The 14,826-nt window shown below is 45.6% G+C and overlaps 2 protein-coding genes across 2 annotated transcripts in view; one reads left to right on the forward strand and one right to left on the reverse strand.

Annotated features, from left to right (window-relative positions):
• Positions 1-358: 358 nt before the first annotated feature.
• Positions 359-2,760, forward strand: LOC137668661 (carbohydrate sulfotransferase 8-like). Its single transcript, XM_068410742.1, has 2 exons — positions 359-458; positions 1,949-2,760. The coding sequence occupies exons 1-2, from the start codon at positions 359-361 to the stop codon at positions 2,758-2,760; spliced, it is 912 nt and encodes a 303-aa protein (XP_068266843.1).
• Positions 2,761-3,953: 1,193 nt separating this feature from the next.
• XDH (xanthine dehydrogenase) overlaps positions 3,954-14,826 on the reverse strand; it is a 55,212-nt gene continuing 44,339 nt past the window's right edge. The window contains exons 31-37 of the mRNA XM_068421677.1: positions 14,348-14,422; positions 13,441-13,493; positions 12,403-12,517; positions 11,681-11,746; positions 9,751-9,939; positions 8,306-8,473; positions 3,954-7,330 (exon numbers count right to left, since the gene is read on the reverse strand). Coding sequence (XP_068277778.1) covers positions 7,280-7,330; positions 8,306-8,473; positions 9,751-9,939; positions 11,681-11,746; positions 12,403-12,517; positions 13,441-13,493; positions 14,348-14,422 — 717 coding nt within the window. The 3' untranslated portion in view covers positions 3,954-7,279. The remainder of the gene's footprint in view (positions 7,331-8,305; positions 8,474-9,750; positions 9,940-11,680; positions 11,747-12,402; positions 12,518-13,440; positions 13,494-14,347; positions 14,423-14,826) is intronic.

Consider the following 14,826-nt stretch of genomic DNA (forward strand, 5'->3'; position numbering starts at 1 on the left):
ATCTTGCCCCACCTGGATCTGCAGGACCCTGCCTGGGGCCGTGGGTGTGCAGCCCATTTCTCACAGGAGACTGCAGCCATCTGGCATAGCTTAGTACTGGGGGTGGTGTGAACGTTTAGTAAAAAGGCAGATTCAGCCTCAAAAAACTCACATTGTAAATATAGGGCAGGAGGCACCTTTTGTGCCTCAGGCCATTTCCCTGCCCCTGGCTGAGCTGCTGCCCAAACAGTACTTTAACCCAGCTCTGGGTGTGTTTCCTCTTAAATAAACACGGAGGTTCCCCGACACCCTTCCGCCGGGTCCCCACCTGCTCGCCGGCACGGCCTTCGGCTCCCAGCACCACAGCAGCACCCCAGACATGCGCTTCCTTCCCCGCCTTGTCGTCGCGGCTGCCCTGGGCATTGCCACCTTCCTGAGCTGGAGACTGCTTCTCTGGAGCCCGGCCACCGGCCAAGGAGGTAACACCTGGGCACCACGGCGGTTCTGCGTGGCCGGCAGCATTTCAGTGCTGTGGGGGAAATGACCTGGAGTGTTTTTTGGGACATTCTTGATGGGCAAATGCCTATAGCACAGAAAATACTGTTTGCGGTATACTCCATAGGATAATCTGTGGAGAAAGCCCTTGCTGTGGAGCCCTGCAGATTTATGTCCTCAGTGGGGTCATTAATCTCAGGTGTGGTGGGGAAACCAGGTGTCAGACTGCTGGAGGCAACTCCCAAAACCTTTGCTGGGAAGGGTGAAATGCAGTTGGGGAGGCAGGAGGGAGCAGGGAATTCAGTGATTAATGCCTCTTTTGCCTGAAAAACGCATCCTTCGCCTCCGGTCCCAGCCAGTCCAGGGCAAGGGCATCACTAGATTTTGCAGACATCGTCGGTCTGGGGCTGGGCGAGTCGAAGAGCAGCCCAGGATAGCTTCAGGCACTGCTGCATTTCTTCCTGCGCTCTCTGGGTCCTTTTCCTAATTTTAACTGTGATTCTCTTCCCTGCGCGACAGCCTCCCCGAATCACTGGGAAATATTTAACTTCCCAAGGACCCAGGAGAAACCATCAAACTAACTGTCTCCCTAGGGCTGCCAAATGCCTGCACTGAGCAGATGAGGCAGACGTGTGCTGCTGCTAAAATAAAAAAATCAAGTAGCAAGGCAGGCATTCATCCTCAGCGTTCAAACTCTCTATGGCCTCTTCACAGCAGAAAAAAAAAGAAGAGAAAGAGTAAGAAGCAAAGCTGAAATCCAAGAAATTAAACTGACTGTCACAGAGACTTTTTATTTGCTTTTGCCTTTTGTATTTGCTTTGTTGTCTTCTCGCTTCTATTTGCTTTTTTTGCTTTTTATTTGCTTTTGCCTTTTTAGCTACAGGAGAAAAAATTTACACATGGAAGTGATGCAAGAAGTTAGGTCATTTGGATTCTTAAATCGCCCCAAGACGTTAAAAATAATCTCTTGCTTTCACATACATTTGATAGCTGATGTTAACCAACTAACAGCTGCAAAAGGGTTTGCATGGGGTTGTGTATTTGTAGCTACAAACCAATTTACCACTCCTTGGTCTCTCAGAATATTTCTGACTGTCTTTGGTAAACTCACCTCAGTTAACTTCAGTCAAAAGAGAGGAATTAAAAGCAAAAATTAAGATTATGGGGCAAACAGGGCCAACGGCACAAAGCTACTGTTGAGATCGGTGTTCAGACACAGCGGCTTGGGGAAAGCAAGGTCTGGGTGTCCACAAGTTCACACGTTCACAAGGACAGAAACCTATTTCCCCAGCAAAACTGAGCTCTTTGCCAGGCAGGGCTGGTCCCCCCTCTCCTACCCATCTTCTTCGTTCAAGTCATTTCCTTTCCACACTGGAATAACTGGGAAGGAGCCTGCCACAGCATCCTACGCTGGCTCAGGGCAGAGGTCTGCTATGGGCTTTCCTCGCCCCCATCTTTAAACGGTGTTTCCCAGGTGACCTGTCCCCCAAGGCAGAGGAGGGCTTCACTTTGACGCTGGACACCTTCCTTCACGTTCAGCAGCTGAGGAAGAAGAGACTGAGAGCTTTCTGCAGCCGAGCGGGCAAAGTCACCACGCTTCCCAAGAGCTGGGAGGAGAGAGCCCGCCTGCTCTCAAGTTTGAGGGTAAGCACCAAGCTGGACCTCCTCTACTGCCAAGTGCCATCGACAGGGGTAGAGGAATGGCAGCAGCTTTTAGAGAAACTAGAGGAGAAGGAAAACATGACGCTCCCAGTGCTGGTTCCCTACCCTCGGCAGCATGCTCTGGAGACACAGCTGAGTGAGTTCAACCTGACAGCGATAGAGGCCATGTTAGGGTCCTACACCAAAGTGCTGTTTGTCAGGGACCCTTTCCAAAGGCTGATCTCCACATTCATGCAAGGCATGGGCAGCAGCCCATCCTTCAGCAGCTTTGTCCAGGACGTTTTAGACAGCGGACAGCACAAAGCCAGCGTGACTTCAAAACCGCTTGTCAGCCTCTGCCGGCCCTGTCTCGTCCAGTATGACTACGTGGTGATGTTTGGCTTCCTCAGGCAGGAGCTGGGTCATCTGCTGCGGCGGACCGGGCTGCCTGTGGACAGCCTCCTCCCCGAGTTCACCGACACCCAAGTGCGGCTGACCTACAGCTGGTTATCGGAGCAGATGTTCAGTGAGCTGTCTCTCCAACAGAAGCAGCAACTGTCTCATTTCTACCGCTGGGACCTTTCTGCTTTCCCATTTTCTAGCAGTTTTCTGTCAGACCTCCTCACCACCTCAGAGACCTGGTAGGAATACCCCAGCTGGAGGGACTGTTTCAGAGAGCATTAAACCAAATGCAAATGCTTCAAGATACCAGCTGGGTCATACACAGACCCTCGCTCTACAGCTGCATGCAGCACGCTTGTCCACGTCACAGCTCCAAAAGTTATGTCAGAGAGCTGAGACAGACCACTGCCAGGGACAGGATGTCACGGCTCTTCAAGCGGCTGAATTGCATTTAAATATGGCAAGAGCAGGCACTAGGGAAACATGTGGCCACGGGGCTTGGAAAACTGCATGAACTGAACTGCGACAGAGTAAACTGCTCCCACCAAACCTAGCATTTTGGAGTAGGTTGCGTTGGACCCACAGCAAACCATAACATCATCTGCCTGCACAGCCATTTCACGTTCTGGGCTGCCTTTTGGGCCAAGAGGTTTGGCAATGGCTTCTCCGTGACAAATCTGCCCATACAGATAAAAGAAGCTCTCCCAAAGGAGCACGTTCACCTGGTGTCTGTCTGCTCTGCACAAGAGATATGACACAGGGTGGCAGACCCTCCTGGGGAACCACACTGGTGAGGTTCCCAGTCCTTCATGCTCCAGGAAGGCCAGCCCCAGCCCATCTTTTGTTCATATCTGCTCTGTGTGAACCGTTTCCTATTTTCTGACCCTGCATCTGCTGCATGCTTAGGCTCAAGAGAGCCCCAGGGACACAACATGATGTTTGCTCCAATTGCAAGTTTTGAGTGAGGTTCCCCTTTAGTGGGCTGACTTAAATGGGCCAAGACTAATTTTGACCTGTACTAGCAGTGAGACAAGGATATGGCAGTCTGGACCAGGTACCAGCCACACCACACAGACAGCCAACCTTCCACGTTGTCTCAGCAGCTGGTGGGCCCAGTGGAGGCAGATAGAGGCATCAGAATGCATCACTCTGCTGCTATGGAAAACGCGATGCAGCTACTATAAGCTCCTCCTGTCAGAGAAACACCAAGGACTCTGCTTTCTTTCAGACAGGGCTGGGTGGAGGCTCAGGCTCTCCAGCTGGCTCACCTTCTGCATCTGGCTGGGCAGCCTGGAGCAGCCACCTGCCTTCTCCCAGGCTTGGCCACTGAGCTGATCTGCCTCCCACCCTCTGTGAAGGATCCATCCTTGCCAAATACCAAGGATGAACTGAAGTTGTCCAGCTTTCAAATCATGACAGATTTTTACCATAGCACATTATTTCCCAGAATATTTTTTAGCTTTATTTTGCAATGTTGTGACATTCATGGAGAACTCCAAATACATTCGTGTGACAAAGACACTGATTTGACAATGCTCTATTAAAGAACGATAGTGAAAGCTGTCAATTAGAAGTGACCTAAAACAATTACCGAAAACTTGGCCTCCCTCCCTCATCGAGGGGCATGTGATTAATAGCATTAAGACATCAGATCAGATGGCTTTCTTTCACCCTCCCACAAACTATCCAGCTACAGCAGTTATTACTTAAGTGGCATTATTGTGCGTAATACTTTACAGTCTAGCAAGATGGCGTAGTTCCTCTTCTGAGGATACAGTTCTGGAAGGAGAGAAGCCACAAATTTCCAATTAGACGTAACATTAGAGTCATGCATCCATGCTGTGTTTCGCTGAAAAGTACTAGGAAAGGAACATTTTTCTCTTTGTAAGTAGCTTTCCCTTCAGTGATTGCAAGCTGAAATCCCATGGAGCAAGATGTGCCTAAAGAGATCTGACGCAGCACCTCGCCTAGGCCAGTGCTGTGCACTCACAACAGCAGAGCTGTATTTTAAGTCGGGCTATCCTATAGCAGTATCATCTCTTCCTGCCAGCCCTCCGCAGCAGGTCCCAGTCCCTCCCCAGGGTACCTGGCACTTAGTTCCACGGGAAAGCAATGTGTGAAATGGTAAGACACTATCAGAGGTGAAATGAAAATCCCAGTGTTGTGTTCCTTAGGGTCCCTGTCCCACCCACAGCCCAGCCAGGTATTACACATTGATCTCTCCATAAATTCCTGTTAGTATCCAAGTGTGTTTTTTTCCTACACCCTCAAAATCAGTTTCTGTAACTACTTTGCAACCCTATTTTTATACTATTGACCCCCCCCCACAGGTGTTTGATATCATCTACATTCAATTTCAGTGCATCCCAAAAGGAAGGTGTTTCCTCCTTCCATCAGCCGGTGTCTGTGGAAGGGTAGTTAAGAGGGCCCTGAGCTGGGGGTGGGCTTGAGGGCAAGAACTGGTGCGTGGGAAGCAGCAGGTCGCTGATGCTGCAGCAAGAATGGCTACACAGGCTAAGGTGTGCACTGAACTAGCCCGCTCTGACCACTGCAGGTACACATAACATGGCAAATTCGCATCAAATGAATGCACAAAGAGAACAACAAAAGAGAGACTTAATACATCCAATTTAAAAAAATTTCACCTGACCAGGCAGTCACCATGACTATGCAAGACACTGCAAACCCACGCTGAAATGATGAAAAAGGTGCTCCCAGACCCACAGGGGATACAGAGCACTTACTCATCCTGCTAGTGACAGCCCATCACATCCCAGGACCCTCATGAGGAGCAGGCTTCTCCTGAACGCTGGTGGCTTTCCCCTGAGATGATGCTGGAAGCTCCTCAATAGCACACTCTTTGCCTGTAGCTCCCCATGTTCTGCATTAACACACATTACGTTCCCTTTGTGCTTCTTCTCAGCCTGGTCTAAATGAGCATGTCAAGGGATCTCATGAGGTGGAATGCCGCAGAAACAGTGCCGATACCGATCTACCTTACAGACTTTGTGCTTTGCATCCCTTCCCGGACATGCAAGAACACAGGCTCCAACAGCTGTTCTTGCACACAAACGATCACATTTTTTTCTCTTAGAGGTTTTTTTACATATTGCCAACTTTCAGGAGAAAACAAAAATGTGTTCTTACCCAGTACCTCAGAGCTTAAGAAACACCAATATCATATTTCAATTAATAAAACAATTACATAGCAAGCCCAGCAGGCACAAAATACTTTCTGCAACTCACATATACAAATGCCCTTTTTCCAGATGGTAGAACTATAATATTTTAAGCTGAGAAATAAATCTACACTTTTCTAAACTACATGCCCTGGAGTGCTTCAAGAAACTATTTCAAACTGTGTGTTCATTGGTAATTCCTAAGATGAAGGCCAATTTTAAGCAGGACCCATGTCAGCAAAATTTTATATAAGGCAATGGAGTTACATCCTCTTGCACCATATTTTTTTGATGGCCCTAGGAGTGCAAAAATAGAAAAGGGATACTTTCATAAAGCTGTGGGCCAGAGAGACGGATAAAATTTTGCACGTGATGAGCAGGTACAGTACATGGCTGACATCATTTAGAGCTAACATGATGCTACAGTATTAAATCTGATAGTGACAAACCCTGTGAAGAGGGATGCCCAGCATTAAATCCAACATTAAAAATCCATTCAACCCAGAAGGCATCAAGTCATCACATAGCACATTTTCCAGACAAGCAGCCCCTGTAGCAAAATACACCCATTCTCTTACATTCAGCAAAACTAAGAGCTGTGTTGAAAAAGAAGGCAAGACCAAGGGACTGACCCTAGAGGGCACCCAGAGCCAACTCATCCCCAGCTGTGTCCGTCCCTGTCCTGTCCCTTGCCTGGGCTGGTATAAATTGCCTTGGGAACAGAGATGAGTAACTTTCTCTGTTACTCAAAGGTTCTCAGATGTCTTCTCCTATTTAAAAGATGGAGGAAAGATGTGGAGGTACAGGGGAAAAAGGCTGAGCGTGTCAAATGAATCATCATCTTGCTGGAAATCCTCTTGATATCTCTAGTTTTTGACTTTAATCAGAGAAGACAAGGTAGCACGTGAACTAAAAATTCATTAAAGCCTCCGTGCAGACAAAGCAATCCTCATTAACTTAGGATAAATCAGCTATTGGTCACATTTTAGGGTTTTCCTCTGAATCAATTTTGTTAACAGGTAAGACCATCATCGTTAGCTAACATCAAAACTCCTTCTCATCTTCCTCTAGGGTATATCTGGCTTTGTGCGCAGAGGGGACACAATAGGGTCCAGCCCTCAGCGCCTCTCATGCCTTCCCCCATCTCCACTAGAGGACTCTGTCTGGGTTCAATGCATTTCAGTCCTTCTTGGCATAGCATCACAAGGTGATCCATCTTTTCCCCATAGTAGAAAAAAAAGAAACAACCACCCTGCTATTTCACATTGGCTGGTAGTAAGCATGTCTCCCATCCTTGCACCAATTTCAAATGAAACCTGAAAGATTTTTTTCAATTACACCTGGAAAACATCACCTACCACTTACTCTTCATTTGAATTTACATCACAGCTATAATCTGGCAGCAGTTCCCTCTCCTAGAGAAAACAATGATTGGACAATTAAATGTGAAAGCTCCACAAATCAGCGGATGAGCCACATGAACACAGATACTGTTTTTTTTTCCCATTATAGTCCTACTGCCTTGTGGTCCCTCTGGCGTAAGCTCAGTTTCATGAGGAGAGTTTGTTCCTCAAACTTCCCTTTTACACACGCACAGACCACGGCTTAAAGGTCCCTGGCTCAGCAGAAGGGCACTGTAAAGAGAGAAAAAATTAAGTTAGCAACAAATGAGGGTCCTGGCCTGGGTTTGGCGTGCCCCACCATGCTCCCTTTGAGGTGGGTGACTTTGTACCATTGAAGATCTGAGCTCATATCCCAGTCTTTCAAAACACAGAGATGTCTGTCTCATGGCACTTCTGTTGGAGGCTGTGCCTGGCTCTAGTTGAAGGCCTGATGGTCAACAGTTTGTGCAAATTCTCAGACACATTTCCGAGTCCTTCTCTCCACACAGTGATGCAGGTGTTAGGTGAGAAGGACTAAGATATCCAGGTTTTGCTGTTAACCACAGTGGGGTTCAAGCTGACGAAAGCCTGGATGATGCCCACATGGACAGAGAGCTGTGTTTTCTGAGTCACACAGGAACCAGCAGGACTGTTCAGGGACCCACTCCTACACAGCCCTGTCACAACACTGTAGTAGAGAGCCCATGAAGAGACAGTGACAGGGTTAACTCCTGCACTCTTTCAGATCAAGCCCACAGCCTCTGAGGCAACTCCTGTGGTCATAACATTCAGGAGAAGTGAGCATTTTCAGTAACACTTGCCTCTCCCTCCTTCCCTGAGGGACACCACTAAATCACAGAGTGGACCTGCAAGATATGTTAGTGGTGGTGTTCCCCTAATAGATGATAGTCAGGAGCATCAGGACAAGTCAGTGCCTTTGTTCTACAGACAGCATTTGGAGGATGAAGGGAGGAGCTGCAGCTTCACTAATACTGTATGGCAGCCCTTCCTGCAATGGGAGCCCTAGCAATGCTGATCTGTGGACTTGCCTCTCATTTGGTGGCGTGTTAAATGAAGGACAACACTCATGAAATAAAACCCTGCTTAAGCAGGGCCACAGCCTCCCCGTCCTGCCCTAATCCCAGACCTGGGCCACTGTGACCAGCACACACACTCCATGTCAGGTAGGCTGGCTAGGGAGCAGACTATGAAAGCAGAAGCTGTTACCATTTTGGTGAAGACGTCCACACAAGCATTGCGGATCCTCTCTGGGGTGGCAGGGCTGTCCAGCCTGAATGGTTCAGTCACGCCAGAGTCCTTCCTTGCTGAGTAGATAGCATCTTTAATGGCATAAAACACTGAGGCAGACAGGAACAGAGGTGGCTCTCCCACAGCCTAGACAGAGCACAAGCAAGAGTGAGGCTGCAGCCCAAAACAGTCCTGGACCTGGAAAGACTAATGAGGCTAACAAAGATGAGCAAGCTCTACATGACAATCAGGAATTGTTCTCATCCTTCTTTGTAACTTCTCAGTCTCCCAGATGTGATCAGGAAGGAAAGGCCAAGCCAAAACAGCCCCTTGCCTTCCAGATGTGAACCTCAGACTACCAGGTGTGATCAGTGAGGAAACACAAAGCTTAAACAGCCTCCAGTCTGCCAGGTGTAATCAGTGAGGAAAGACTGAGCTAAACCAATCCCCAGACCATTTAAAGAAGAGACAGTAGGAAAACACGAGCTTTCTGATGCAGCAAGGCTGTTATGAAGGAAAAAGGGACTAACCCATTCCCAAAGCCTTTTGGATGGTGCTAAAATTGCAGCAAAGGGAATTCAGATAAGGCAGTGGTGAGTCGTCTGGGCAGAGAGCATGATGCTCCATCACTGCAGGTCCTCACAAACCAACAGGAATGCCTCCCTCAGGGGTTACACAAGTATTATCTAGCACTGAGGTCCCTGCCAGTCCCTTTGTTCTTAATTCTGTCATCAGCACTAATCACCCAAAAAGTTCTCCTCACTGATGAAGATGTTCCTGTGGACGGAGGGAAATCAGAAACTGTAAGGAGGCAGGCCAGGCATATACAGATAAGGATGCTGGGCAGCCTCTCTAAATGCTCTGTTGAACCATAGTAAAGCAAATCCATTGATGCTGCACATCCAGCCCTGCTCTGCGCAGCCCTCGCTAACTGCAGAGAAGAGCACTGACTGCAGTGGAAACAGCTGAAAGACACCTGGATTAATAATGGACCTTTAAGGGCATCACAAACACTGTGAAACAGTAAAGAAAGCAAAACATGAGAACTCAGACACAAGATCTTGGTATATTAGATCTGGGGAAATGACACTGCTGGAAATGTTATCCACAGTGGCGGCTCTGGTGCCAGGGAAGGGCAATGAGGGAGCTGACATGCAGCCTCTGTTACAGCAGAACTGGCACAGCAAAGCCACTTCAGTTCTCTCTAATGGACAATCAGGGTGGCAATGTGCAGGTTATTTCAGTTCTTCCTAACCATAAAGGATATTATACATATTTCCGGTAAGGAATGGGAAAACATCCTGACCCCAGAATAAAGCCAGCATAACAAAATTAACTATTTAGACACATGCATCATTACTTTATCACATTCAGCTTCACAGAATTATAGAGCAGTAAGAGGCCTGCAGATCTTGCAGGTATACCTTGGATGAATAAACCGCCTTGCTGTTTGGACAGTCACGGAGAAGAGACACGTAGAATTCTGTCGGGATGTCTCCGAACGCTGGGATTTTGTACATCCCAGGCCCTCGAGTGTACAAGTTCCCTTCAGGAGAATAGCGCAGCTCCTCCATGGTGAAGAGCCCAAGGCCTTGGACAAATGCTCCTTCTATCTACAAACACATCCAAACAAGGTTATCTTCCCTGCACAAGAACAAACAGCGATGATTTCCACAGGAGTTTTCAGCCCTCCCCTCCTGACTAATTTCCCACTTTTCATCTCTAAACCCTTGTCCCTTCCGCTGAGTACAGCTTGGCATCTTTGCACAATTCCTGTGTTCCCATACAGATGTGGCTGCATTTCCCTGGCAGGTGAAGCAATTTACAAATACACACAAAGAGATATGCTGTAAAGGCAGGACAGGAATTTTCTGATGAAGCAAGAAAAAAAAAAAAAATCAATGCCAAAATATTGATTCCTTCACAGGCAGGTTAACACTGAATGTGTTGTACTTGCTGATAATTCAAAGGACAACAAGAGTAAAAGGACTGAAGATGACATATTTGAAGACAAACTATTTTATGCTTCCTATTTCAGTATAAATGCTTTCCTAAGTACTGTGTATTCTCAGGTCACCAGCCCAGACACCTGCAAAAACACTCCCATATCCATTCAAGTACTAAAGATTTCTTTGCATAATTTTTTTACTGTAAGTTTCAGGAGAAAAAAAATATTAAAAAAAAAAAAAAAAAAGAGAGCAGGTTTGAGAGGAGGGTGCTCTTGAAAAACCCTGCATGAGGAAGGTCTGCTTTCTGTGCCTAGAGACAGATCTGACAAGCAGACCACTCTAAAGATTTGGCACAAACATTCATTAACCCAGCTCTGTGTACCTGTGTTCCTGCAGTCATACAACATCCTTCCTCTTCTGTGCCCCCAGATCCTCTACAGCAATTCTTGGAAGGACACAGGAAACTGAGATCTCTCTGAGAGGCTCCATATAGCCCATCTCTTTACTCCCAGACCCAAACTGACAGGCTGCAAAGACAGAAAGGCTCCTCTCCCCTTGGTCACTTCCAAAAAAAGTCTCTTTCAGAAAAAATGTCACTTACAAAGAAGTTTCATTTTAACTATAGCAGAGCTCTGCAACTCGTGCTCTCCTGTAAACCCCAAATCCTGCAGCAGTTTCACTGGATTTACACTATATCAACATCTAGAGTTAGCAAGGGAGCTAAAATGGCTAGATGAGCATGTGCAAATGTCTAACGATTCATCTCTTGGTATATCAAACAACCCTGTGTTTATTACCTTTATTTGCTGAGAGGTATCATTGTGATTATTACTGCACAAAATAAGGAAGTAAGCTTGTCCCTGCCCAAGGAATTTGCTAGCTAAGTGACTGGCCCAACTTCCTATTGAGATCCCTACACAGCAGTAGCTAGAGGACAGAATCTACCACACTAACTCTTTATTCATAGAAAAATTTTCACTGAATTAAATGGCACTTGATATTAACAGATAGGAGTATAAGAATCAGGAGTGGGATTTAGTTGCACATGCCATATTGTAGAAACTAAGCCTGGGATGAAGTTATTCCATCATATTAGTATTATCTGGATTCATTCCTCAGGCAAGGCAGATGCTGAAAAGCATCAGCGTGCTGGTGACTGGAGAATATCCTGTAGTCTTAATGTCCAAGGCAAAAAAACCCCAACAGAATATTTCCCTACATAATTCTGTGCCTATCGATTAGTTCATAGCTCATAGCTAGCCTAAAATGCCTCACTGGATACCCAAGTTTAAAATGCTCTATTTGCAAAGGCACAACCTGGAGAGGGGTAATGGTTGATGTAGAAAAGCCTGAGTGTAGCGTGATAGCTTTAACATGGTGAAAATAGCAACACTATTTCACTTACCTGTCCTATATCTATGGCTGGGTTCAGACTGGTACCAACATCCATAACAATGTCTGTGCGAATGTTCTAAAAGGCAGAAATAAAGAAAAAATCAGCACAGAACATTGAAACTGGTACACCATGGTCTTGTATAAGGAGGAATAATGTATCCAACCACTACCCACACTTGGCCAGTGTTCAACAATCTATCTCAGCTCTAGTCTTCGTACTGGCTTCTAATCTGGGTTCATCCCTAAAGTAAATCAAAGGAACTCAGTGCAGCTTTCCCCAGAGAACCAATGGACCCAATTTATATTAGTTCCAAGCTGATAGCATCAGTGCTCTGTACCTGAGCATAACCAACTAGGTCAGATTCTGATGAAATTTCTTTTTCTTTTTTCTTTCTAAAAGTCTTCAGTGCTATTTTTAATGATTAACTCAATTCCAGTATGTTTCTGTTCTTTTGTGCTAACACGGTGCTGCTATCTCTTACTTAAGCAAATCCAATAACTTTTGCAATCATTCATTAAGCCTCCTAATATCCCCGCAGGGGATAAAAGTGTCCTTTTATTACACTTTATGGATTGTTGCACTGTGGAACAGAGGAGTTAAGAAATTTACTGAAGGTCACACCAGACCAATGACAGAGCTAGGAACAGGCTGACACCCAGTATTTGTTCTAACTCCCTGTGAATGTTTCCTTCACCTAAACACAGAGGGCTAAACACTGCTGAACCCCTCACCTTGTGGTCACCTGTCAGGCAATCTATCTCAACCTCAGAGCAAGCAACGCCATAACTGAAGTAGCAGAATGGTTTCCCTTCATTCTTCTCAAAGTCGTAGCCAAGGTCAGGAATTCTTGATACAAGGAAAAACAAAACCACATTTCATTCCATTAACAGTCAAAATGAATACAAACACATTGCAACTTGCCGAAATCCTTATTCACTTTTGTTTCATCTTTTCTGTCAAACATATGCAGAAATAAAAAGCATAAACAACTATAAATAGAAATCTGCTAAAGCCGCTCTGTATCCAAAACCTGACTGAAACTATCAAACTATTTTAGCCATCTTTATTTTCCCATGAATCTCAGGGCTTGTGATGACTATTAATGAACTCATTCCCACCGATTCAGTAGCCAATTTTTGCTTTTAGAGTGCAGTTGAACATTTCTTGGAGGTCATTAAATTTCAGAGCATAATCACGTTGAACCAGAAACTGAATTAAGCTAAGAACTCATTTTAAGCACAGTTCATGGCAAACTTTCTATCTAGCTACTTATACTTTATCTGAAACTGGTTTATTAAAATACTGACAGTCACTTGGTTAAGAGAAAAACACATTTCAGAGATGCAACAGAAATGAGCTCGTGTTGTATTTTAGTCCTATACAGGCTCTTCTCAATGCTGTGTTTAGTTTTTTATGATGGTTCTAGTGCAACACTAAGTCACGAGGCTGACACAGAGCAGAGCCCCAGGCAAAGCTCTGATTTCATTTATGCCTCCTCAGACCTAGGTCAGCTAGACTGAAGTTAGATCTACTTCAGATTTACATGAGATCTGAACTTGGCCCTGAGAGCTGTGTTCATCAGGAACCGATTCTCCCCAGCCAGGAGAGTGTTAACCTCAGCTTAACATTTCCAGGTAGGAAAAGGAATGCAGCCCTAAATTAGAGCAGTGACAGGGGGATAGGGGCTGTAAATCCTCCCAGAATTTCCCTGGTTGCAATCCATGCAATCAAGTAAGAGCTGTGCCTCTGCAGTGTGAATATTCACTCACCTATAAAACCCCGTGGCCGACAGGCTAACACAGTTCTCATAGGCAGCTTTGATCTGGCAAAGTGAACAAGAGTTCGAAAATAGTAATTGTCAAACCAGTCCCTGCAAAATAGCTACCCCAAACACATTTCCAGCAGAGCATGAATAGAAGGTGTCCAGTAACAAACAACTGCCATGCTATCCAGCAGCAGCAGTGCCAAGGGAAACATCATGATGCAGCTGCTTCCCCAAATAGCCCTGTCAGCAGCTATCAATGGCAGAACTCACCCATTGGCAGAGTGATAAGACTTGGTCTTGTTTGTTCTGCTCTCAATTAGAGACTTTCAGGTCTCAGAGACGAAGGTTAAACTGACAGTCATCTGGACCTCAGTAAGGCCAGGGGAAATCCTATCTTGACTTCCAAATCACAAAGTCAAATCTCCTCCCATGAAAAGAAGAGATTGGATCTGAAAACGGCCTGAGCACCTTACAGCACACCAGTCTCTTCTTACTGAGGGTACAGAGACGTTGCCACCAAGGAGCACTACAGGAGGTAGATGGCAGCTCAACAAAGAGTCATCTTTGTCACAGAATCCCTTCGCTACAAATCAGATTTCTTCCTGTCCAAGACTGTAGCCTGACTAGAAAGATATATGTAATGACTCAAGACTTTTATTTGGTCAAGTTTGTCATAAGCAGGCTCCAGGATCTGGAGAAATCTCAGTATTAAAGTCATAACTGATGTTTTGGGGATGACCTCTTGCGAGCTTTGGTTACTTCCCTTGCCACATTTCTGTTTCACTGTCTTTGCTCAAATCTTTGCTACTGAGATGCAGAAGGCCTGGCGGATATACCTTCATACAGAGTTTGACAACTAAAACAATCTCTGACAACACCCACTTGCCTCGCAACAGATACAAACAGCTTACCCAGTCTTCCCAGGATCCTTTGGGATTAGACTGTTTGATCGGCTCAAGTCTTTTTAAGATAGTCTGACACGCATTCTAGAAACAAAGAGAGAGAGAAGCAATATTCTAAGATTTGAAAAGTCAGCTTATAGTATTAAGAGCCCAATAAGAGTTTCAAAGAACCTTCTGTTTAAATCAATACTGCCTTTAGGACTTTGGCATATCATAAAAAGGAACAAAGTTCACTAACAGATGTCTTGCTATATAAGAAGAAATGTTGACTGAAAAGGGTTTTAAAGCAGATCGGTTGTGCTGATAGCAGAAGAGAATCCTAAATACAGCACAGAACTTTCCAGACCATGACACAAAATATCAGAAATCCACCCATTTGTACAGTAACTTTATCTGTAACAAGTCATAGCAGGACACCTTAGCATATCTAGCAAGATGATCCCAGAGCACTGAAAAAAAAAAAAAAATTCTTGCCAAAATTCAACCTA

Source organism: Nyctibius grandis, chromosome 1 (genome assembly GCF_013368605.1).
Source record: "Nyctibius grandis isolate bNycGra1 chromosome 1, bNycGra1.pri, whole genome shotgun sequence".
Taxonomy (NCBI): domain Eukaryota; kingdom Metazoa; phylum Chordata; class Aves; order Nyctibiiformes; family Nyctibiidae; genus Nyctibius; species Nyctibius grandis.